Source organism: Procambarus clarkii, chromosome 76 (genome assembly GCF_040958095.1).
Source record: "Procambarus clarkii isolate CNS0578487 chromosome 76, FALCON_Pclarkii_2.0, whole genome shotgun sequence".
Lineage (NCBI taxonomy): Eukaryota > Metazoa > Arthropoda > Malacostraca > Decapoda > Cambaridae > Procambarus > Procambarus clarkii.
This window is the reverse complement of record NC_091225.1, coordinates 16,841,446-16,864,603: the sequence shown is the minus strand read 5'-3', so window position 1 is coordinate 16,864,603 and position 23,158 is coordinate 16,841,446. Positions and strand designations below refer to the sequence as shown.

Below are 23,158 nucleotides of genomic sequence, written 5' to 3'. Positions count from 1 at the left end.
ATTAAATCTTATTTTTATATATAGGTCACCTCGGGAGACATGATGTAAAGGAGTTTATTAATGTGGACGAGATGCGGGAAAGTTTACAGTGTCGCAGGCAACCCGCATTATTGCCAGAGGTAGACGCTAAGCTTGTGGTAGAGGCTCAAGAAGCCCTGTAACTATGTCAGTGCTACAGCATACCCGACATACTCCCACCTATGAAACACTTATACTGTGCTGGCAACACCAGTTTAACTTGAAAGAATGTGTTGTGTCTCGCTAAGTGAAAATTAACATTGTAAATCGTCTGCCTCTTGGGGGGCCGCCATCCCACCACGATGTTAATATCTACTAAACTAAGGTAAGTTATGGTTTGTCGTTTGTGCAGCCCGTTCTTAGGTTAGTTTGTGTGTTAGAACTAAGTACGCTGAGTGAATTTGACTAGTATTTATATAAGGCATTTATGCTGGCGTAATTGTACCGGACTTGGTGTCTATCCTCCGAGTTAAACTTCGTGGATTTAACTATTCATTTAGGTTTATTGAGGTTCTATTTGTAGTCTTCTCGACAAATGGTAAGTGAATTTTTATTCTAAACACATTATTTTTTATTTTTATGTATATAATTACTGTATTTTATACCTAACCTATGCTATCATACCTTAATTATCCTATCATATCTAACCTATCCTTTCATACCTAACCTATCCTATCATATCTAACCTATCCTGTCATATCTAACCTATCCTATCATACCTAACCTATCCTATCATATCTCACCTATCCTGTCATATCTAACCTATCCTATCATGCCTAACCTATCCTATCATACCTAACCTATCCTATCATATCTCACCTATCCTGTCATATCTAACCTATCCTATCATGCCTAACCTATCCTATCATACCTAACCTATCCTATCATATCTAACCTATCCTGTCATATCTAACCTATCCTATCATACCTAACCTATCCTATCATATCTAACCTATCCTATCATACCTAACCTATCCTGTCATATCTAACCTATTCTATCATGCCTAACCTATCCTATCATACCTAACTTATCCTATCAACCTAACCTATCCTATCATATTTAATCTATCCTAACTTAGTTTGTTGACCAAGGTCCGTAAATACACCAAAGTACTAATTAAGCTTAATTCGTTTTGAAACTATTACGGTAATCCAAATCTAGACTTTGATGTGGTAATTACCACCAAGGTACACACTGGACCATCTGAGAACGGGCTGTACTGGTTATTCTTGCACATTGTTTGCCTCTCAAGAGACGGCAAGATAAATTATTTATCATTCATAATTTGAAATGTGTTAAAAAGGACAAACAGTCCTTTACAGTTTACAGTTGTAAACCATGGTTGGCTTTACAGGACTGCCACACATTATGGTATGTATTTTCACAGCCCATTGCTCCTTTTATATGAATACTCAGTCGTATGATATATTTATGGATCAGTCGCGTGAAACGTGTAGCTAATTTGCAAAAATGTAACACTCATTAACTCGTTAAACTTAGCATCAGTATATTGTACCTAGCTATAAACGTTTAAATTTCCTGTATGCATAATTATAGACCTCGTTTGGTCCCCTATAATGTAAGGTCATGTCTCAATATATATAGTGAAAAAAAACAACTCTACAGGATACGAAAACTTTGGGATTATTAACTGCAATATTAGTTCATGTTTTATTTCAATTAAGCTAAACTAATTATGGAAAAATTATTGAAGGATTCTAAAGAGTCAGTGAATTCGATTTACTTAGATAAAACTCAGGATTGTATTCTGAATGCTATTGTCTAACGCCAGCTGGTGTTCTAGAGACATTTATTGGGTTTTATTTTATTTGGGTAATTTTAGGGTTTTGATATTTATTGTTTTTTCCTCTTTTTTTCCTAATTTTTTATGTGGCTTTCATTCAATATCTGAATTTGTTCGACAAATTCAAATATAAAATATTAAAGTTTAAGTAAAAAAGTTTGGCTGCTATTGAAATTGAGCAGTAATAATATTATTTATTGATTTATTTTTATTTATTTGTTTATTCTGTGACATGATATATCTTGAGAATGTTGTTTTATATTGACTTCAAACCGAAAACACATTTTTTATATTCATAAAGTTGAGGTCTTTTGTTACTGGGCAGACAGTATCTTGACTGTAAATATCATCAATATATAAAAACAAAACTGAGCATAATTTCATTATTGGGTTGTGTAGTTCAGTAGGAGCTACTGGGGAGGTGGTCTAGAAGTACAGTACAACTGATGAATAAAAAGAAATATGTATGGGAAGGGAATTTTCAGGGTTAAGTATCAAGCCATTAAGACTATAGCAATGGGAAGGGGTCAGAATAAGGAATGGGGATGGGACGGGGGAAAGGAATAATGCCCAACCATTTGAATGGTCGGGGGATTGACGTCGACCTGCATGAAGCCAGACCGTCGCTCTACCGTCCACCCGAAGTGTTTGGGCAAAATTATGTACGGAGAAATGCTTAAAATACAATGTTGCAAATCATTCCTGCTATATTGCATAATGAAGCATATCTGCAACCCACTGTAAAGATGTTGATTCACTTGGTCTGCTCGGTACAGCAAAGGCTATGTATCTTACAGAGTGGCCGTTCGATCCCCGATGTTCAAGTGGTTGAGCACTATTTCTCCAACCCCCCCCCCCTCCCGTCATTGTATGCCAGCTCCCTGTCTTTATATCCCTTGCAAATGCTACGGAGTCACACTGACATAGCGCTTAGTTCTGATAACTACCTTACCTCTGTATGCAAGTGAATGTATAAACTTGACATGGTAATTTGTAGTGTCATACTTGTTCCTTACCTGTTCCTGTCTACGGTACGTCGGGGTGATGATGTAGATGGTGGGAATCTTGACATTAGAGTTCTTCCTGGCCAGTTCTTCCTTGATGATCCGCGACAGAGATTCTGTATCAAACAGGAACATAGTAGATGATAAGTCACAAAAACGTGGTTGATGAGAAGATGCAGACGATGAGTCACAATAACGTGCCTGGGGCCAGATTCACGAAAGCACTTACGCAAGCACTTATGAACGTGTACATCTTTCCTCAATCTTTGACTGCTTTGATAACATTTATTAAACAATTTACAAGCATGAAAACTTCCCATTCAACTGTTGGTATTCTTATAAACAGCCTCCTGGTGCTTCGGAGCTCATTAACTGTTTAATAATTGTAAACAAAGCCTCCAAAGATTGAGAAAAGATGTACAGGTTCGTAAGTGTTTTCGTGAATCTGGCCCCTTCTGAAGTATGTTGACCAGACCACACACTAAAATGTGAAGGGACGAAGACGTTTCGGCCCGTCCTGAACCATTCTCAAGTCGTTACATATTATTTATATGAGCTGTCTACATGTATATGTTTAGCCTTTAAATAGCCAGACTGACAAGTGGGGGCCCAGATGTTGTGGCCGAGGGCCTCCAAAATAGTTATATGTGGCCTTGGTTATATAATAGTGTGTGGGGCAGCCTCACCCGGGAACACTATCACTTAGAATGTGAGGGTTGCTAGTGGCTTGGAGTGACGTTACGACCCGGATTCACGTAGCAGTTAGGCAAGTACTTACGAACCTGTACATCTTTTCTCAGTCTTTGGCAGCTTTGTTTACAATTATTAAACAGTTAATGAGCTCCGAGGCACCAGGAGGCTGTTTATAACAATAACAACAGTTGATTGGCAAGTTTTCATGCTTGTAAACTGTTTTATTAAACGGTTTACAAACTGTTTTTGCTTGTAAACTTTTATTAAGCAATTTACAAGCATGAAAACTTGCCAATCAACTGTTGTTATTGTTATAAACAGTCTCCTGGTGCTTCGGAGCTCATTAATTGTTTAATAATTGTAAACAAAGCCGTCAAAGATTGAGGAAAGATGTACACGTTCGTAAGTACTTGCGTAACTGCTTTCTGAATCCGAGGCACCTGTATTTAGACAACATCTGGCAGTAAATCTGCTCTCATCTGATAATCGAAACTGAATTTGCAGGCCTAGAACACCGGAGTTTAACATAACATTAATGATCGTCAAACAATCGGCAATGGCTATAATTGTTACCTTTGAGTGCGGCGATGGCACCAATGTACTGAAGGTGGTGAACTGGACTAGGCTGGGTGTAGCGGTACACAAGGATCAGCATCATTATAAGCACACTACCATACACCATCATCTGTAGCGTCGGCCCTCTCCTGCAGAAGCACAACAACACTTAATTAACCTCTTAGCGTCATTTTAAGTTCAAGTGTGTTTATTGAGACAAGAAAAAATACACCTCAAAGGGATAGAGTAGCTTAGGCTATTTGTACTTAGCTTAGGCTAGAAGTCTTTGACAGCCTTGCGGGTCCAGAAAATTAATAATTTATGGTTATATCTCTCTTAGCTGACATTCCATTTTTAACAATATATAGAAAATATGTTTTGTTGCATTTTCCTACTGTAGACTGCCCCCCCCTCCTTAAATGGGTTACAGAACTGAATTTTTTTGTTCGCAAATTATTTTATTCACTGTTTTTCGTGGGATAAATTGAGTTATTACTCGCATAATATCTACACTGCTTAAAATTAACAATTAAATTTGTCAGACTCATTAATTTGTTTAATATATAAGCTTTTTGTGTGTAAATTACGAAAATTAACACGTGAGAAAAAATGTGACAGTGTAAGTGTTTGACACTGTGTCCTGTTGTATCACAGCTCACACAACTGTAGGTTGTTGTATCACAGCTCACACAACTAGAGGCTGTTGTATCACAGCTCACACAACTAGAGGCTGTTGTATCACAGCTCACACAAGTGGAGGTTGTTGTATCACAGCTCACACAAGTGGAGGCTGTTGTATCACAGCTCACACAACTAGAGGCTGTTGTATCACAGCTCACACAACTAGAGGCTGTTGTATCACAGCTCACACAAGTGGAGGCTGTTGTATCACAGCTCACACAAGTGGAGGCTGTTGTATCACAGCTCACACAAGTGGAGGCTGTTGTATCACAGCTCACACAAGTGGAGGCTGTTGTATCACAGCTCACACAAGTGGAGGCTGTTGTATCACAGCTCACACAAGTGGAGGCTGTTGTATCACAGCTCACACAAGTGGAGGCTGTTGTATCACAGCTCACACAAGTGGAGGCTGTTGTATCACAGCTCACACAAGTGGAGGCTGTTGTATCACAGCTCACACAAGTGGAGGCTGTTGTATCACAGCTCACACAAGTGGAGGCTGTTGTATCACAGCTCACACAAGTGGAGGCTGTTGTATCACAGCTCACACAAGTGGAGGCTGTTGTATCACAGCTCACACAAGTGGAGGCTGTTGTATCACAGCTCACACAACTAGAGGCTGTTGTATCACAGCTCACACAACTAGAGGCTGTTGTATCACAGCTCACACAACTAGAGGCTGTTGTATCACAGCTCACACAAGTGGAGGCTGTTGTATCACAGCTCACACAAGTGGAGGCTGTTGTATCACAGCTCACACAAGTGGAGGCTGTTGTATCACAGCTCACACAAGTGGAGGCTGTTGTATCACAGCTCACACAAGTGGAGGCTGTTGTATCACAGCTCACACAAGTGGAGGCTGTTGTATCACAGCTCACACAAGTGGAGGCTGTTGTATCACAGCTCACACAAGTGGAGGCTGTTGTATCACAGCTCACACAAGTGGAGGCTGTTGTATCACAGCTCACACCACTGGAAGCTGTTGTATCACAGCTCACACCACTGTAGGCTGTTTAGTGCCGTAAGGTGACACCTCCTCGTGTTATCTGATATTACAAGGTCATAACCCTCGTGAAGGAGTGGGTGGTGTTGTTATTATTCTTAGAGGTTATTGTCTGCGATAACATCTCACACTGCCAGAGGCGTTGCATCCTGCAACTGATATAGCAACCAAATAGATATTTATGCTGTAGTCTGATATCACAACAGAGGTTTGCTGTAATATAAGCTCACGCCATTGGGAGGGTGCGTAGTTTGATAGTCTGTAATAATAATGATAAAGTTATCCTACTGGGAGGTAGCTTTATAGTCACGTGTATGCATTACCAACTTTGGTAAGCAAACTTGGGATACTTGGCTAAGATTTTTGATAGTACATGATAGTCTTAAGATTTCTGATGGTACATAATACCAAATGTGTATGGTGTACATGATTTAAGTTGTTCAGGAAAGTTATGACTTCTCTATTAACTCTCCATGTTACCTCTCTTTGTGACTAGGCTAGTCACAAGAATTTGAAATCGCCTGTGTAATTTTCATACGTAAATTACATACTGGATTTGAGTAATTGATTAGAGACGTTGCTAAAGTGACATGCTGTATTCATCTTGAGTATGCAAATGAGAAGGTGAGTAACTATTGATAGCAAAACGTATGCATAATTAGCAGAGACAAGCAGTAATATACAGCAGGAGTCGTGTGAAATATACGTCAAAATACGGCGTGTTATAGACAGGACTGCTCGTTGCCTGGTAACGTATTAAGAGGGGGCAAGTTTTCCTAGTCATGTGTGTAGCGGCTTGCTGTTCCTGTTATGTCTATACGTTATACGCTTTGTCATGTTATCGTTGTTAGTAATTTGATATATTTTTGCTGTTTACTAAGCATGTTAACATAGCGGGTTTTTTTCCTATTGGGGGGTGTTGTACATGCTGCTATGACGGTACGCAAACTCGACAGGATAAGGCGCTGCTCAATAAACTCGCCTCTCGGGGCAAAATTCAAATTGCGTGCAAATTGCATTCCTGTAAACGCGAAACAATCACATACTGTGTCACCGCACTCACACGCCACCTGAAACCAAAGCAATTAAATTGTTTTTTTTGTTAAGTTATGAAACAGTTTGGAGCCCGGTTGACGTAACCCCAACACACTCTGTCCTCGTGTATAGTCGAGCCTTGGCATAAACTCCGAGCCTTGATATAAACTCCCAGCACGAGGAAATGTATATGTTTATCTCTCAGAATGTTTGGTGATATGTTTATTGTTTGTGATGTGTGTCTATGTATGTATTAACACGATGTACTGAACGGGGTGAGAATAGCTTGAGCTACCTCATCCCTTTGTGTGTATTTTACCTCAATAAACTTATTTCAATTTCAACTCCGAGCACACCTTCTCCAGCACCAGGGCTGTGTCTTAGTGTCTTAGCAGCTGCCGGCGCGTGGTGTAGGCTAGTCAGCATTTACGTGCAACTGCACAAACTACCCGTAATCTTAATTGTCGCTCTCTCTTTTTCTTGTATTTAATTGTATCAACGGGCTCGCCATAGCCCGTGCTACTTGGAACTTTGCGTTCCAAGTAGCAAATCTTAAACAATAACATTTAATTGGAATTGTGCGTTCCCTGTAGTGGCTTGGTCTGTCCTTTTAACCGTACGTGCTTATGCTATAAATAATCAATTGATTAAGATTATACATAAGATTTCTGTATATATATATCTTGCAAAAATTGCAACTTTCGGTTTTTTGTTCATGGAACATTTCCAAATGATGGATTCTGACTTAAAACACTATATCTTGAGGTTATCTTGTGATGATTTCGGGGCTTTTTAGTGTCCCCTAAAGCATATTCATCACATGATTAATGCAGTGTCCTGTTAAATGTTTGAGGAACTAGTGAATTTGATCAGGAGTCAGAGTCATAATTGTTTAAGGCTTCATCTATTCTAGTGGGATTAGAGACGCAAAAGCCTCTTCATATGCAGATAATTAAGTTTCACTCATTTGCTAAGTTTAAAATATATTTTCATTTCATATCAATTCACTTATTTTCGTTCTTCGTTTGCTAGTTATTTTAATTTGACAAAATTGATAACTCGGCCAGTAGTTAACTAAAGTATAGGATCTAGCCTATCCTTTTGAATGAGTATTATCTAGCCTATCCCAGTGACTGAGCATTACCTAGCCTGTCCTAGTGGATATTATCTAACCTATCCTAATAACTGTGTTATCTAACTTGTTATCTAACTCATCCTATGAGTAGACACCGCACTTGTTCCCGAAGTATTCGGACGTCATCAGTTGTGTGTCGTGTGTAAACCATTTTTCATTCATAAACAGGGGGTTTGGCGGATGCATGGAATGGACTTTGGGTCTTTTGTTTATGAGGACGGGCTCCTAAAACAGTTGTTATGAAACTACGACCACATAAAACATAAAAATTAGAAAAGCGCCAAGCCATTACGACTATATAGCACTGTGGAAGGGGTCAGAATAAGGATTTGGGATGGGACGGGGGGAAAGGAATGGTGCCCAACCACTTGGACGGTCGGGGCTTAGCAATATAATACGAAGAACCAAAGCTTCCTTTTGTGAGACTAGATTCAAAGAATCAAAATGAAATATGAAAAGTACATGGAAAGCCATCTCTAACATACTTGGTTCTAAACAACAATCACATAACAAGCAGATAAAACTCTCCAAAGATGGTTACACACTTGCAACAGACTTAAATATAGCAACTGAATTCAATAGCTTCTTTTCATCAATTGGTGCAAATCTTGCCAGAAAAATCCCAGAGACCCAGACACATGTTACAACATATCTCACAGGCAGCCATCCTAACTCTCTACTCCTTTTACCAGTCAGCCCGACAGACATATCCATAATGCAATCACTTATAAACAAAGCTGGGAACATTAATATAATACTGTACCATCTATGATATATTAAGAGTGCTGCCTCTGTTCTTGCACTACCTATGGCTCTGCTGTTCAACAAATCTCTGGGTATGGGGTGCATAATAAAGAAAGAAATTGAATTCAGACAACTCAGAGCCCCTCTGTTTAAGTCCCTTAACATGCTAAACATACACTCTACACATTCTCGTGTGCTATCTACATGTACAAAACCTTGTTCCTAAATGCTAATCTTGATCTGAAACTTTTCCTTAATAGATGTAATAGGACCCATGAGCACCACACCAGAAATAAATATATCTTTGATTTCCCCAGAGTCAGGCTAAAACTGTGCAAACACTCCATGTAAATAAATGGGCCCAGTCTTTGGAACTCACTCCCTGATGAATTAAAAAATTGTCCAACCCATGCCCTGTTCAAAAGTAAATTAGAAAAGAACCTAATTTCATCCTCATAGTTTCCTACCTTGTGCTTCAAACTCTCACTATCTTGTACTACCCACTTCCCCAATATTAGTACTTAAGATTAATTAAGTACTGTACTTAATGACCTCTGTCAATTTATATTGTTGATATAAAACCTTGCTACAATGTAGCTTTTCACCTTATCTGATATGTTAGGTTAAGGACCTGCCCAAAACGCTATGCGTGCTAGTGGCTTTACAAGAATGTAAAAGCATCATCTTTATTATGTACTCTCTTAACCCCAATGTACCTTCTTGTATGTAAATAAATAAAATGAAGTTGAATTAGACCTGGGTATCCCCATCTCTGTTGTCAAAACTATATTGTTCCAAACACTCAGGTCTGATAGGAGAGAAATTACTGACTCCCAACGACCTGAAAGCACTAGTATAAAAAGCTATGATTTGTTCAGATCTGAAACCTATGTTTATGGGCAGCACAAAACGTGGACTAGACTGTGCGACACAGTGATTGCCAGGATCAGGTTGGGTTACCGTTACCTGTGGCAGATGGCTCCAGGTGACGGATTTCCCAATCCTGAGCACTTTAGGTGCAAACTCTGTGAGCAGGAACTGGGGCATGATCTCCCACACTACATCACCGAATGCCCAGTTATTAGACCATTCAGACCCATTGGCATGAGGTACCTGGAGCTTTGCAATTACTTTATTCACTCTCGTGTTCTTGAAGATATCCTCATAATGCACCCAAAATTTGTCAGTGCAGACTACTTATCACATGGCCCTGTATGACTAACCATCCTGCGAGATGGGGACTTTTAGTACCACTGCTGCCTTATTCACTCTTGTGTTGATGATATCCTCATAATGCTCCCAGAGTCTGTCAGTGTAGACTACTCATCACATGCCTCTGTATGATGGGGATTTTAGCATCACGTAGCTAGCTTTTTGACACACTGTACTCCCCTTCATATAGTCTAGGAGCAGCTGCACAAATGCACATGTACCTAAATGTGATAATAATCAAAATTATGGCAGCATCTCTACCATAGGGGGGGCATGTCTTTTCGCATAATACATCGTATTATGACGTAAAGATCACTCAACCTAAAAGTAAAATGTACTCAAAATCATAGCGCCTCGCAAAATTGAAGTGATGTCCCATTTTCTATTCGTGGGTCTTCGGTTAGGTTAGGTGAGGGAAATATAGTACATTAATTTTTGATTTTGTGATGCTCTTACGGGCTCACTATAGCCCGTGCTACATGGAAATTTTGTTGCGAAAAGCTGGATCAAAAACAAGAATGATCGAGAGGACGGGCTGAACTGTCTTTTAGGATAATATATCGTATTCTGACGTAACTGAACTACTGAACTGTTGTGGTGCGCGTGTGGACCAATATGTTAGTACCCGCAAGGTGATAGTGCTGATTATTCAGTGTGATGACGCCTGGCCTCTTATCTTATCTATCTGGGAAATTATGGATGAAATTGACTGTTGTTGTTATAGATTCAGCTACTCGGAACAAAGAGTTCCAAGTAGCACGGGCTATGGTGAGCCCCGTAGTGGACTTACCCGTCACAGGAGAGGGGTGGAATTAGCTTCTACAGCCTGCTTATATAGTTCATGATTATTTTCCCACTACTCCTACACTAAAAGAAAACTTTTTAACTTTTCTGACTCGTCTGTTTCTCAAGCTTTCACTCATGCTTTCTTTTATTGGTATTCATTGCGAACATTCTCTCTCTCTCTCTCTCTCTCTCTCTCTCTCTCTCTCTCTCTCTCTCTCTCTCTCTCTCTCTCTCTCTCTCTCTCTCTCTCTCTCTCTCTCTCTCTCTCTCTCTCTTCTAGAGACGTCAGGTCTAATTCTTTCAGTCTTTCTTCATACCTCATCCCATGCAATTTCAGGGCGAGCCTTGTTGTAAACCTCTGAACCTTTTCTAGTTTCCTTATGTGCGCTTTGAGATGAAAGTTCCTGATAGGACTGCATACTCTAAGACTGGTCTCTCGTGTGTGTGTGTGTGTGTGTGTGTGTGTGTGTGTGTGTGTGTGTGTGTGTGTGTGTGTGTGTGTGTGTGTGTGTGTGTGTGTGTGTGTACCTACCTAGTTGTGCTTGCGGGGGTTGAGCTCTGGCTCTTTGGTCCCGCCTCTCAACTGTCAATCAACTAATGTACAGGTTCCTGAGCCTACTGGGCTCTTATCATATCTACACTATAAACTGTGTATATGCTAACAAACTCCATAGTTAGTTATGTTAACTAGCCACATTAACTTGCTTAGCTAAAAACTAGCTTAGCTGCCCGAAACGCTTTGCGTAATAGTGGCTTTAGGCATTGTATGTACTAGCTCTATCTGTAAATCGATCAATTTTTGTATCACCTCTTGTATGTATGTACTTTACCTGAATAAACATTTGAATTTGAATTTGAATTTAAATTTAAACGAGTTTTGAGGTCTCGCCAGTCATGGTCGAGGACAGGAAGCCTGTTAGGCTTATATTATCTCCTCCAGGGCAACTACTGACCTTCCCGGGATGCGCCTCACAACAGTTGCCTAGCTCCCGGGCACCTATTTACTGTTAGGTGAACAGATGCATCAGGGGGAAAAGCAGTAAATAGGCACTCGAGAGATGGGCAACTGTTGTAGAGACCTTAATGCCCAACCTATTCTACAAAGAACGTCGCAGTTCGCTCCTATGCGTTATATCGTACTAGAAAATGGAAGCGGCTGGCAAAAGTGACTGTCCCGTTTTCTGTTTTGGGTCCTCTGGCAGGTTAGGAAAGGGCACTTTAAATTGACCGTTTTCTTGACATCTTGAGGTTATCTTGAGATGATTTCGGGGCTTTAGTGTCCCCGCGGCCCGGCCCTCGACCAGGCCTCCACCCCAGGAAGCAGCCCGTGACAGCTGACTAACACCCAGGTACCTATTTTACTGCTAGGTAACAGGGGCATAGGGTGAAAGAAACTCTGCCCATTGTTTCTCGCCAGCGCCTGGGATCGAACCCAGGACCACAGGATCACAAGTCCAGCGTGCTGTCCGCTCGGCCGACCGGCTCCCCAGACATTGAGAAACCTTAGGCTTGCGTCGCAACCCGTCCTTCTAAAGTATATATATATATATATATATATATATATATATATATATATATATATATATATATATATATGTCGTACCTAGTAGCCAGAACGCACTTTTCAGCCTACTATGCAAGGCCCGATTTGCCTAATAAGCCAAGTTTTCCTAAATTAATATATTTTCTCTAATTTTTTTCTTATGAAATGATAAAGCTACCCATTTCATTATGTATGAGGTCAATTTTTTTTATTGGAGTTAAAATTAACGTAGATATATGACCGAACCTAACCAACCCTACCTAACCTAACCTAACCTATCTTTATAGGTTAGGTTAGGTTAGGTAGCCGAAAAAGTTAGGTTAGGTTAGGTTAGGTAGGTTAGGTAGTCGAAAAATAATTAATTCATGAAAACTTGGCTTATTAGGCAAATCGGGCCTTGAATAGTAGGCTGAGAAGTGCGTTCTGGCTATTAGGTACGACATATATATATATATATATATATATATGCACAGGTTCCTGTCCTTCTCAAAATAAATTAACCGTCTCTTTACCACCCTGGGATCCTCGGTTGTGATCCGAGAACGTAGACCACTCCGCTAGACGTCCAATTATGTTCTGTTATATTTTCTACTGTCACAGGATGGATATAATAGGGTGCATAATAAATTAAAGAGGTACTCACCTAGTTGTGCTTGCGGTGGTTGAGTTTAAGCCCTTTGGTCCCGCCTCTCAACTGGTGTCCAGATTCCTGAGCCTACTGGACTCTATCATATCTACATTTAAGTATACTAAATATACAAGTATACTACAGGTCGTTACAGTGAGACGGTAGAATGATCCACAACACCGTTGCTTAACAACACACTGAGAAGACTTAAGACTTGCAGACGAGGAGTCACACTAACGTGGCTGAAATATGTTGACCAAACTAAGTCTATGTTGAGCAGACTTATTAAGACTTACAACACAGTTCCGGGCCTGATGAAGTGCACACAAGCGGACTGCATCTTCCAACACGAGTAGCGGAGGAGGAGCAGCCATGTGTGGGGGTGCCGGGATCACAGAGCACACTGAGGACTACACACTGAAGACACCCCTGGCACACTCCACCTTAGTGGCCCTCACAGCACATGCTTGTTCCACTCACGTTCACTCACACTTCCGTTCTCGATATTATTTAACCTCTCCTCATACTCTTCCCAGAATCAGAGAGGAAAATGAGATTGGCTTTGTTTGTTTACAAGCCAGCACGTGGGGGTATTGGGGGTGTTGTGTGGCGGGGGAATTATAAGTGCTGATGTTGGATACCTGATCCAGGCTCCGCCCACGACCTTACCCTCTCCCCCCACCAGGCGGGGAGAGGTTGCTAGGAGGGGGGGCAGGCTCACAATGCTCTCATTCACTACTCCCAAATCTTCTGGTAATACATTTTTTGGTGTAGTTCTATGCAGGCTAACACACACACACACACACACACACACACACAGGAATCTGTACACCAGTTGAGAGGCGGGACCAAAGAGCTAGAATACAACCCCCGCAAGCACAATTAGGTGAGTACACACACACACACACACACACACACACACACACACACACACACACACACAGGCCGGGGGCCAGTGGCTGAGCGGACAGCACGCTGGATGCGTGATCCTGTAGTCCCGGGTTCGATTCCCGGCGCCGGCGAAAAACACTGGGCACAGTTTCTTTTACCCTGATGCCCCTTTTACTTAGCAGTAAATAGGTACCTGGGAGTTAGTCAGCTGTCACGGGCTGCTTCCTGGTGTGTGTGTGGTGTGGAATAAAAAGTAGTTAGTAACAGTTGATTGACAGTTGAGAGGCGGGCCGAAAGAGCAGAGCTCAACCCCCGCAAGCACAACTAGGTGAATACACACGCACACAGAGGTATGCCGCCAGACTAGTCCGAGAACTGAGAGGTATGAGCTACGAGGAAAGACTACGGGAGCTAAACCTCACGTCTTTGGAAGACAGAAGAGTAAGGGGAGACATGATCACCACCTACAAAATACTCAGGGGAATTGACAGGGTGGACAAAGACAAACTATTTAGCATGACAGCCACGAACAAGGGGACACAGGTGAAAACTGACTACCCAAATGAACCACAGAGATATTAGAAAGAATTTGTCAGTGTCAGAGTAGTTAACAAATGGAATGCACTAGGCAGTAATGTGGTGGAGGCTGACTCCATACACAGTTTCAAATGTAGACTTGATAAGAGCCCAATAGGCTCCAGAATCTGTACACCAGTTGATTGACTGATGGATTATATTTTTGAGGGATTTGATGGAGTAACTGATCGGGGACCTGACCTCGGGTCTAACAGATTATGAGCCAACTGTGTTAACAACTGCAGCCTCGCATTGCAAGAACTGTCAATTTTAAAGGAACCGGAATCCATGCACTAGGCTGTCGAGATCCCCCATTGCTAAAATTGAGGCTGTTCATGTGGTCACCCATCCAGTTACTGGTCAAGAACAATGGCGTTAACCTGACTGGTGGAGCGACACACATCATCCACAGCGCCACGTCTGTGGATGATGTGTGTTTAAACAAAACAAAGCGGGAAGCCGCAGCAGGAACCTTGAACGCCAACCCCAGAACTGCTCAAGACAGTGTCATGGTACAAAGATAACGGTGGCATTCTTCTCCACATCCTCTCTTGCTCTTCCTCTTATTTACGTACACCCTTAATCTCCGTCTCTCCTCTCAACCAAGATATTATATTGAGATTTAATTTGATAATCCAGATGTATGTGAAACATATATAATTCATGATACATTTCATGGTTTACATTTATACGATAAAGTTTATTAAATAAATAATTTATAGTAATTTGAGGTCTTATTGTTAGTGTGCAGTGTGTGTACTCACCTAGTTGTGCTTGCGGGGGTAGAGCTCTGGCTCTTTGGTCCCGCCTCTAAACCGTCAATCAACTGGTGTACAGATTCCTGAGCCTATTGGGCTCTATCATATCTACACTGAAGAAGTTCTTTCTAACGTCTATGTGGCTCATTTGGGTACTCAGCTTCCACCTGTGTCCCCTTGTGCGTGTACCACCCGTGTTAAATAATCCATCCTTCTCTACCCTGCCAGTTCTTCTCAGAATTTTGCATGTAGTGATCATATCTCCCCGAGCTCTTCTGTCTTCCAGCGACGTCAGGTGCAGTTACCTCAGCCTTTCCTCGTAACTCATGCCTCTTAGTTCTGGGACTAGTCTAGTGGCATACCTCTGAACTTTTTCCAGTTTTGTCTTATGCTTTACTAGGTACGGGCTCCATGCTGGGGCCGCATACTCCAGGATTGACCTTACATATGTGGTATACAAGGTTTTGAATGATTCCTTACACAAGTTCCTGAAGGCAATTCTGATGTTAGCCAGCCTCGCATACGCCGCAGATATTATTCTTTTGATGTGGGCTTCAGGAGACAGGTTTGGTGTGATATCAACCCCGAGGTCTGTCTCTGTTCGCTTCGTGAAGGACTTTATCTCCCATTCTGTATCTAGTGCCTGGCCTCCTATTTCCTCCCCCTAGTTTCATTACTTTATATTTACTTGGGTTGAACTTTCGTAGCCATTTGTTGGACCATTCATTCAGTTTGTTTAGGTCATCTTGTAGCCTCATACTATCTTCCTCCGATTTAATCTTCATAATTTGTGCATCATCCGCAAATATTGAGAGGAACGAGTCTATTCCCTCTGGGAGATCATTTACTTGTATCAGTGTGTGTGTGTGTGTGTGTGTGTAAATCACGAACACACACACAATATATATATAATCATTTTACAATGACATATATATCATTTGCATAGTTTTCTAATGATGACGTGAGTCCATGGCTTGGCGTTTATTTAATGCATGACGCATTTGATGAGGTCATGAAGAGAAACATTGTGAGAGGCTGTGATGAGTAAGATCATCACCGTGACTGCGTGCCTTCTTTAGCACAAGTGCTCAACACCTCACTTGAAGTTGCACACTTAGAAGGTGTATTTAATTCTAATTTTGTCTTACAGTACACACAGCCCCGCTCCTGTGCCAGGTAAGTCCAATACGGGCTCACCATAGCCCGTGCTACTTGGAACTTTTTGTTCCCAGTAGCTGAATGTATAACAACTTACATTACATTTTGTAATAATTAATAATGTATTTTTGCCCGAAACGCTATGTGTATTAGTGGCTTTAGGTATTGTATGTACTAGCTCTATCTATAAATCCAACATTATGTTTGTAAATCAACTATGTACTTGAAAAAAAAAATAATTTAGTTTAATGTTATAGAATCATTTCAAATTTGGAAAGTTTGTGATTCAAGAATGACATCGTTAGCATAACCTAGTTCGATAAATTTATTATCATTTTATGTTAGTTTATTTGTAAATATTATTTGGACCGTATTAAACTGTAGACTTTTGGATCACATGAGTATAAAATTCTTGCATAACTCTTAAACTTACTAAAGTGTTGAATTGTGATATTATAACTGTGAAGGAAGCGTCATATCTGTCATATCTGACTGTCATATCATATAGCCTCGCGTGCACACATCTGACTGTCAGCAGAACTATTCGCATACTTTGCGTCATTATATAATGCAATGTGAAAAAAAATCGCGGAATTTAGAGATAACACCATCAATGGTGTTCAAGAAATGTGTAAGTACGTCATTTATAATGATGTGCTTCCCGAAATCTTAGCGAAGTATCCAAAATTTGCTTATTGTAAGTAATGCATGCACATGACTGTAAAGCTGCCGCCCAGTTGGGTGGGTGTGGAGCACATGACTGTAAAGCTGCCGCCCAGTTGGGTGGGTGTGGAGCACATGACTGTAAAGCTGCCGCCCAGTTGGGTGGGTGTGGAGTACATGACTGTAAAGCTGCCGCCCAGTTGGGTGGGTGTGGAGCAAGACTAGTAACTGTGTGACTCACTATAGATGTAAAGTGCCTTGTATAGTGACTGTTGTGAACCTCTTGTTTATATATGCAATGTTATATACGCTATATTAACATAATATGACCAGTGTTGAGAGATCAGTGTCTAGATTAATTTATATTTGGTCTTGCCGCTGAATTAACTTGACCTTTCAGCCTTTTATACCTGAAGTTCATTATCTCTCTAGTGGCCTCAACGGGGACAGGAAGCCGGCAGGTTATCAAAGGTCCCCTCCCATAAGTCCTGCATATTTATTTTCAAGCTGGAGTTTGAATTGCAACAATGTTTTGACATTAAATTAACAGCTTCGGAAAGTAGGCTTTATAGCCTATTTAGGCGGGTAAAGAAAGCCCCGAAATGATTTTTGAAATTAAAAATTTTTGAATGTGGAAAAATGAACAGTATTTTCCATACGTCTATGTTAATGATGGACGTTTTTGTAAATGATTATTACAAGTAATTCTACATTAACAATGGCGTAGAGGTAGGAAATAATACTCACATATTAGCTGGAGAGATGAGGTGAAGTCACTTAGGGAACTTTTGAGCAGCGTGTGAGCACTGAGGAAGTCTCTGAGCAGTGTGTGAGCACTGTGGGAAGTCTCTGAGCAACGTGTGAGCACTGAGGAAGTCTCTGAGCAGCGTGTGAGCACCGAGGGAGTCTCTGAGCAGCGTGTGAGCACTGTGGGAAGTCTCTGAGCAGCGTGTGAGCACTGAGGAAGTCTCTGAGTAGCGTGTGAGCACCGAGGAAGTCTCTGAGCAGCGTGTGAGCACCGAGGAAGTCTCTGAGCAGCGTGTGAGCACTGTGGGAGTCTCTGAACAGCGTGTGAGCACTGAGGGAGTCTCTGAACAGCGTGTGAGCACTGAGGCAAGTCTCTGAGCACCGTGTGAGCACTGAGGGAGTCTCTGAGCAGCGTGTGAGCACTGTGGGAAGTCTCTGAGCAGCGTGTGAGCACTGAGGGAGTCTCTGAGCAGCGTGTGAGCACCGAGGGAGTCTCTGAGCAGCGTGTGAACACTATGGGAAGTCTCTGAGCAGCGCGTGAGCACCGAGGGAGTCTCTGAGCAGCGTGTGAGCACCGAGGGAGTCTCTGAGCAGTGTGTGAGCACTAAGGGAAGTTTCTGAGCAGCGTGTGAGCACTGAGGAAGTCTCTGAGCAGCGTGTGAGCACCGAGGAAGTCTCTGAGCAGCGTGTGAGCACCGAGGAAGTCTCTGAGCAGCGTGTGAGCACTGTGGGAGTCTCTGAACAGCGTGTGAGCACTGAGGGAGTCTCTGAACAGCGTGTGAGCACTGAGGCAAGTCTCTGAGCACCGTGTGAGCACTGAGGGAGTCTCTGAGCAGCGTGTGAGCACTGAGGGAGTCTCTGAGCAGCGTGTGAGCACTGAGGGAGTCTCTGAGCAGCGTGTGAGTACTGTGGGAAGTCTCTGAGCAGCGTGTGAGCACTGAGGCAAGTCTCTGAGCACCGTGTGAGCACTGAGGGAGTCTCTGAGCAGCGTGTGAGCACTGTGGGAAGTCTCTGAGCACCGTGTGAGCACTGTGGGAAGTCTCTGAGCAGCGTGTGAGCACTGAGGAAGCCAGTCGACGCTCCATATCTTATCACGCTTCTAACCTGTCGTACCCAATCATTTCTTTCAGTCCTTTCGTATGATTTCTTTGGTTTTAGTTGCGCAAAATGAGCATGAACAATACATACAGGAAGAGCATATCATACACTCGCTCCGTCTCCTCCCCCCCCCCCACCACACGCATGAGCAGACGGTGATCTTGGGTCATAGTCCTAAGGGCCCGGGTTCGATCCCCGGCGGAGGCGGAAACAAATGGGTAGCGTTTCTTTTACCCTAATACCCTAGTTCACCTAGCAGTAAATAGGTACCTGGGAGTTAGACAGCTGCTACGGGATGCTTCCTGGGGATGTACTCACTTAGTTGTGCTTGCGGGGGGGGTTGAGTTCTGTCTCCTTGGGCCTTACTGCCACTATCTGAGATATTCTAATATTTGTTGAGTCCGAATTAGCTTTAAATGAGGATAATAATGAGATCTCTCTTTTTTAGCCTATCAAATACCGGTCTAATCAGCACTCTATGGGGTTTTGGAGACTATTGTTTGGGTGATATAAAGGAGTTACTTTACTGTGTACTTTGGTACGCCTGATGCAGTGGTTTTATCCCGTGTTTTTCATTATAAACAAAACGACTCAATATTGGTAGACCTCGGGCCAGATTCACGAAGCAGTTACGCAAGCACTTACGAATCTGTACATCTTTTCTCAATCTTTGATGGCTTTGTTTACAATTATTAAACAGTTAATGAGCTCAGAAGCACCCGGAGGCTGTTTATAACAATAACAACAGTTGATTGGGAAATTTTCATGCTTGTAAACTGCTTAATAAATGTAACCAAAGCCGTCAAAGATTGAGGAAAGATGTACACGTTCCTAAGTACTTGCGTAACAGCTTTGTGAATCCGGGTCCTCTTCCGTAGTTAAATCTTATCAGCCCGTTCTCACGATTTGAGAGGCGTCAAATATGAAGTGATTTTGGCGAACCAGGAAGCGTGGGTTCGATTCTCGGCAGACAGAAGCAAATGGGCAGTTTCTTTCACCCTGATCCTACTGTTCAACTAGCAGGAAAATGGATACCTGGGAGTTAGACAGCTGCCACAGCCTGCTTCCTGGGGATGTGTGTGTTGGAGAGAAATATATGTAGGAAACGTAATAGAGGAAAAATAGATTGGTTAGAAAGGCGGGGTCCAAGAGCTAATAGCTCGATGCTGTAGGCTCAAATAGTAAATACATGATTTTGGGAGGTGGATGTGCTTGGTTTGAAATTGAAATTGAAATAAGTTTATTGAGGTAAAATACACACAAAGGGATGAGGTAGCTCAAGCTATTCTCACCCCGTTCAGTACATCGTGTTAATACATACATATAAACACATCACAAACAATAAACATATTACCAAACATTCTGAGAGATAAACATACATATCCTATGTGCTTGGTTGAGTTAGTCATGCTGTCAGAGGAGCCGTTGCCTCATGCTGAATAACCTTACCCGTTCAAAAATTCAAAATTCAAATATTTATTCAGGTAAAGTACATACATACAAGAGGTTAAATAAAAATTGCTAGATTTATAGATAACAGCTAGTACATACAATGCCTTAGTACATACATAAAAGAGATTAAACAAAAATTGATAGATTTATAGATAAGAGCTAGTACATACAAAGCCTAAAGCCTTACGCAAAGCGTTTCGGGCAGAATATGATGGAGAATTCGTCGGTGTAGCGAGGGACATGTATGCTGTCCTATATGGCGAGTCTCATGCAGTTCCACGTCCGTGTTTCCTCACTGTCAGGCGTTCCCGAGACGTTGTTATCAAATAATGATTATAAACTGAGAACCCTGAGCTGATGTTGACGCTTGTCATGGCTCATGTGGCTCAAGAGGCTTCGCACATTTCTCACACACTCGATGCTTGTGAGGCTTGTCCCTTCTCTTCTCAAGGCATCTCTCCCTTATGTGGATGTCTGGGATGGATGTCTAAGGCAGTGTCTGGGATGCTCCCGGACGCAGGTTCGAATCCTCGTCACGGCCCTTGTGGATTTGATCCCTTATGTGTTCATCAAGTGGATCTGTCGACTTGTAGTGACATGTAGTATAGTGATTATGTGTCACTATACTGATTGATGAAGATTAAGCCACCCAAAAGGTGGCACGGGCACGAATAGCCCGTAAGTGGTGGCGCCCTTTTGAGCCATTAGTATCAAGAGATGATACTGAAGATCTGTGGAGGTGCGACTGCACTCTGCGTGACGGGAGATGTCTCCCCTGTGTCACTATACTATGTGTCAGACACATTAATAGTGACACAACCACCTCTACTTCTGACGTCAAGTTTTCTTAAGTTCTACCATAAGCTTCTGGGAATAAGTGACACAACTAAACTAAATTTGGGAGAGCAATTCAGCAATTCAGTTTCGAAATATTCCATGAATAAACTGCCAAAGTGTGTGTGTGAGTGGATTCCACATTCCTAAGTCACACTTCTGTCGTTAGAGCCCAAACACTTGGACTGGACGGTAGAGCGGACGGTCTCGTTTCTTGCAGGTCGGCGTTCAATCCCCGACTGTCCAAGTGGTTGGGGCACCATTCCATTTCCCCGTCCTATCCCAAATCCTTATCCCCTCTAAGTGCTATATGTTCATAATAGCTTAGCGCTTTCTCCTGCTAATTACCTTACCTTCTAACTACAGAACAATGTATTAACCAACTTAATTGTTCTCATATACAGTTTTAGGTGTTATAGATGATTATAATTACATCATTCCAGAGCTGCACGTTATCAAAATACTTACCACAGGTGAAGGAAAGACCCACATTGCTATATATAAATCTACATATAAGTTAAATTGTAGCTTTTAGCAACAGAAATGTATTTAACAGACGCTAGAACATGTATAAAAATGCATACTGGTAATTATTCTACGAGTTACAGCCCCGCTCCTGTGCCGGATAAGTCCACTACGGGCTCACCATAGCCAGTGCTACTTTGGAACTTTTGTTCCAAGTAGCTGAATCTAAAACAACAGCAATTATTCTACCTTTTGCTGTCCAGACATAGAACCCTGACAATAATACATGCATATATGTACTTACTTGGATTGATTTGAAACACAAGATATTTTTATTTGTATCAATAAGTTCCTAATTAAATCTAATTATATTTAAAGCCTTGGTTATTACTAAATATAGATAGCCGTACTGTCTTAGTGTTTTGTTTGAATAATTACTTTCATAGGTGTCAGTCTCTATATATATTAGGTTTGTGTATTTCGATTATCTCTTATTGAGTTTTAAGTATTTCGAAGTATATATATATATATATATATATATATATATATATATATATATATATATATATATATATATATATATATATATATATATATAATATAAGCCGTAAACGCTGTTAAATTTCAAAATCTAACTGGGAAAGATCATGAGGACAAATGGGGGTGGGACCTTTGACAAGCCGCCGGCTTCTTGTCCTCGTCGAGGCCACTAGTGTTAGTAGCCCTTAGGTAAATATATATAAGATTTAATGAAATTACTTGCATCACGAAAGATGCTAAGATATGAGACTGGAACTACTTAAATTGCCCTAACGATCGTTTCAGCTCAAATTGTTAGACATGTAATGCTGTACATATTATATTTACCTTTTAAATCGTGGCAGACAGCTCCAGGTGGCCTGTGGTCGCTCCACTGTGGGCATCATCCTTATTAATTTCCACTTCCGATTTTTAAAATTTGCAATGTCCATCTCGGGGTAATAGTGAAGCATTCCGTGGCTACCACAAAGATATCTTCAGACGTGGAGAGTTCTCACTTCATTAATATTAACTAAAAAGCCGTATGCATGACAACTTTTCGCAGGAGACGCGATGGTTAGTGTGTGTGCACCGCGCCGGTGGTCGCTCCTGACTACTCCCGGTGAAGTATGAGAGAGTTAGTCACTCCCTGACATGTCAAGTCTCAGTGATTGTAAATCTTGCGCAATAATCTCCTATCTCACTTTCGCAACTCAATACTTCACTCATTTTCAGTAAATACACATTAACAATATAGTAAGACGCAAGTGAATTCTGATAAAGGGGATTCTTAGAATCCCCTCAGAAAGGGGATTGTGGTAACCTTGATCGCTACTACATGTCTTATTTGCTTAAACAGACTTAATTGCACATTATCTAAAAGTTGTTCTTCTCTTTGGCCTTGATTCTTACTGTGTGTAAATGTCAGTATGGAGGAGAGTGAACACATGGCATCTCAGCGTCCTGTACATGATAAAAACGTCCGGTGCAACGCAGGCTCGTCCTAGAGGAAAAAAATATCCTCTGGGCTATTTTTTTAACTAAAAAAATATATCATAATTTCAGCGCCAAGCACACGACGTTGCTACAACATTCACACTTGTAACCGCCAATATAGCAAGTTGTAATAACGCTCTAATACGTTATAAAACCGTT

At 41.5% G+C, this 23,158-nt stretch overlaps 1 protein-coding gene across 4 annotated transcripts in view; it reads right to left on the bottom strand.

The window, feature by feature from the left end:
• The window catches only part of LOC123771504 (galactosylgalactosylxylosylprotein 3-beta-glucuronosyltransferase P), a 29,629-nt gene extending 6,679 nt beyond the window's left edge, over positions 1 to 22,950 (bottom strand). Inside the window, exons 1-3 of one of the 4 annotated variants that reach the window (XM_045764090.2) lie at positions 22,352 to 22,913; positions 4,094 to 4,224; positions 2,840 to 2,943 (exon numbers count right to left, since the gene is read on the bottom strand). In XM_045764090.2, coding sequence (XP_045620046.1) covers positions 2,840 to 2,943; positions 4,094 to 4,224; positions 22,352 to 22,476 — 360 coding nt within the window. In that variant the 5' untranslated portion in view covers positions 22,477 to 22,913. Of the gene's footprint in view, positions 1 to 2,839; positions 2,944 to 4,093; positions 4,225 to 13,138; positions 13,298 to 17,635; positions 18,740 to 22,351 lie in introns of those variants that run through there. The other 3 variants (XM_045764093.2, XM_045764092.2, XM_045764091.2) reach the window with 3 other exon arrangements.
• Positions 22,951 to 23,158: the final 208 nt, after the last annotated feature.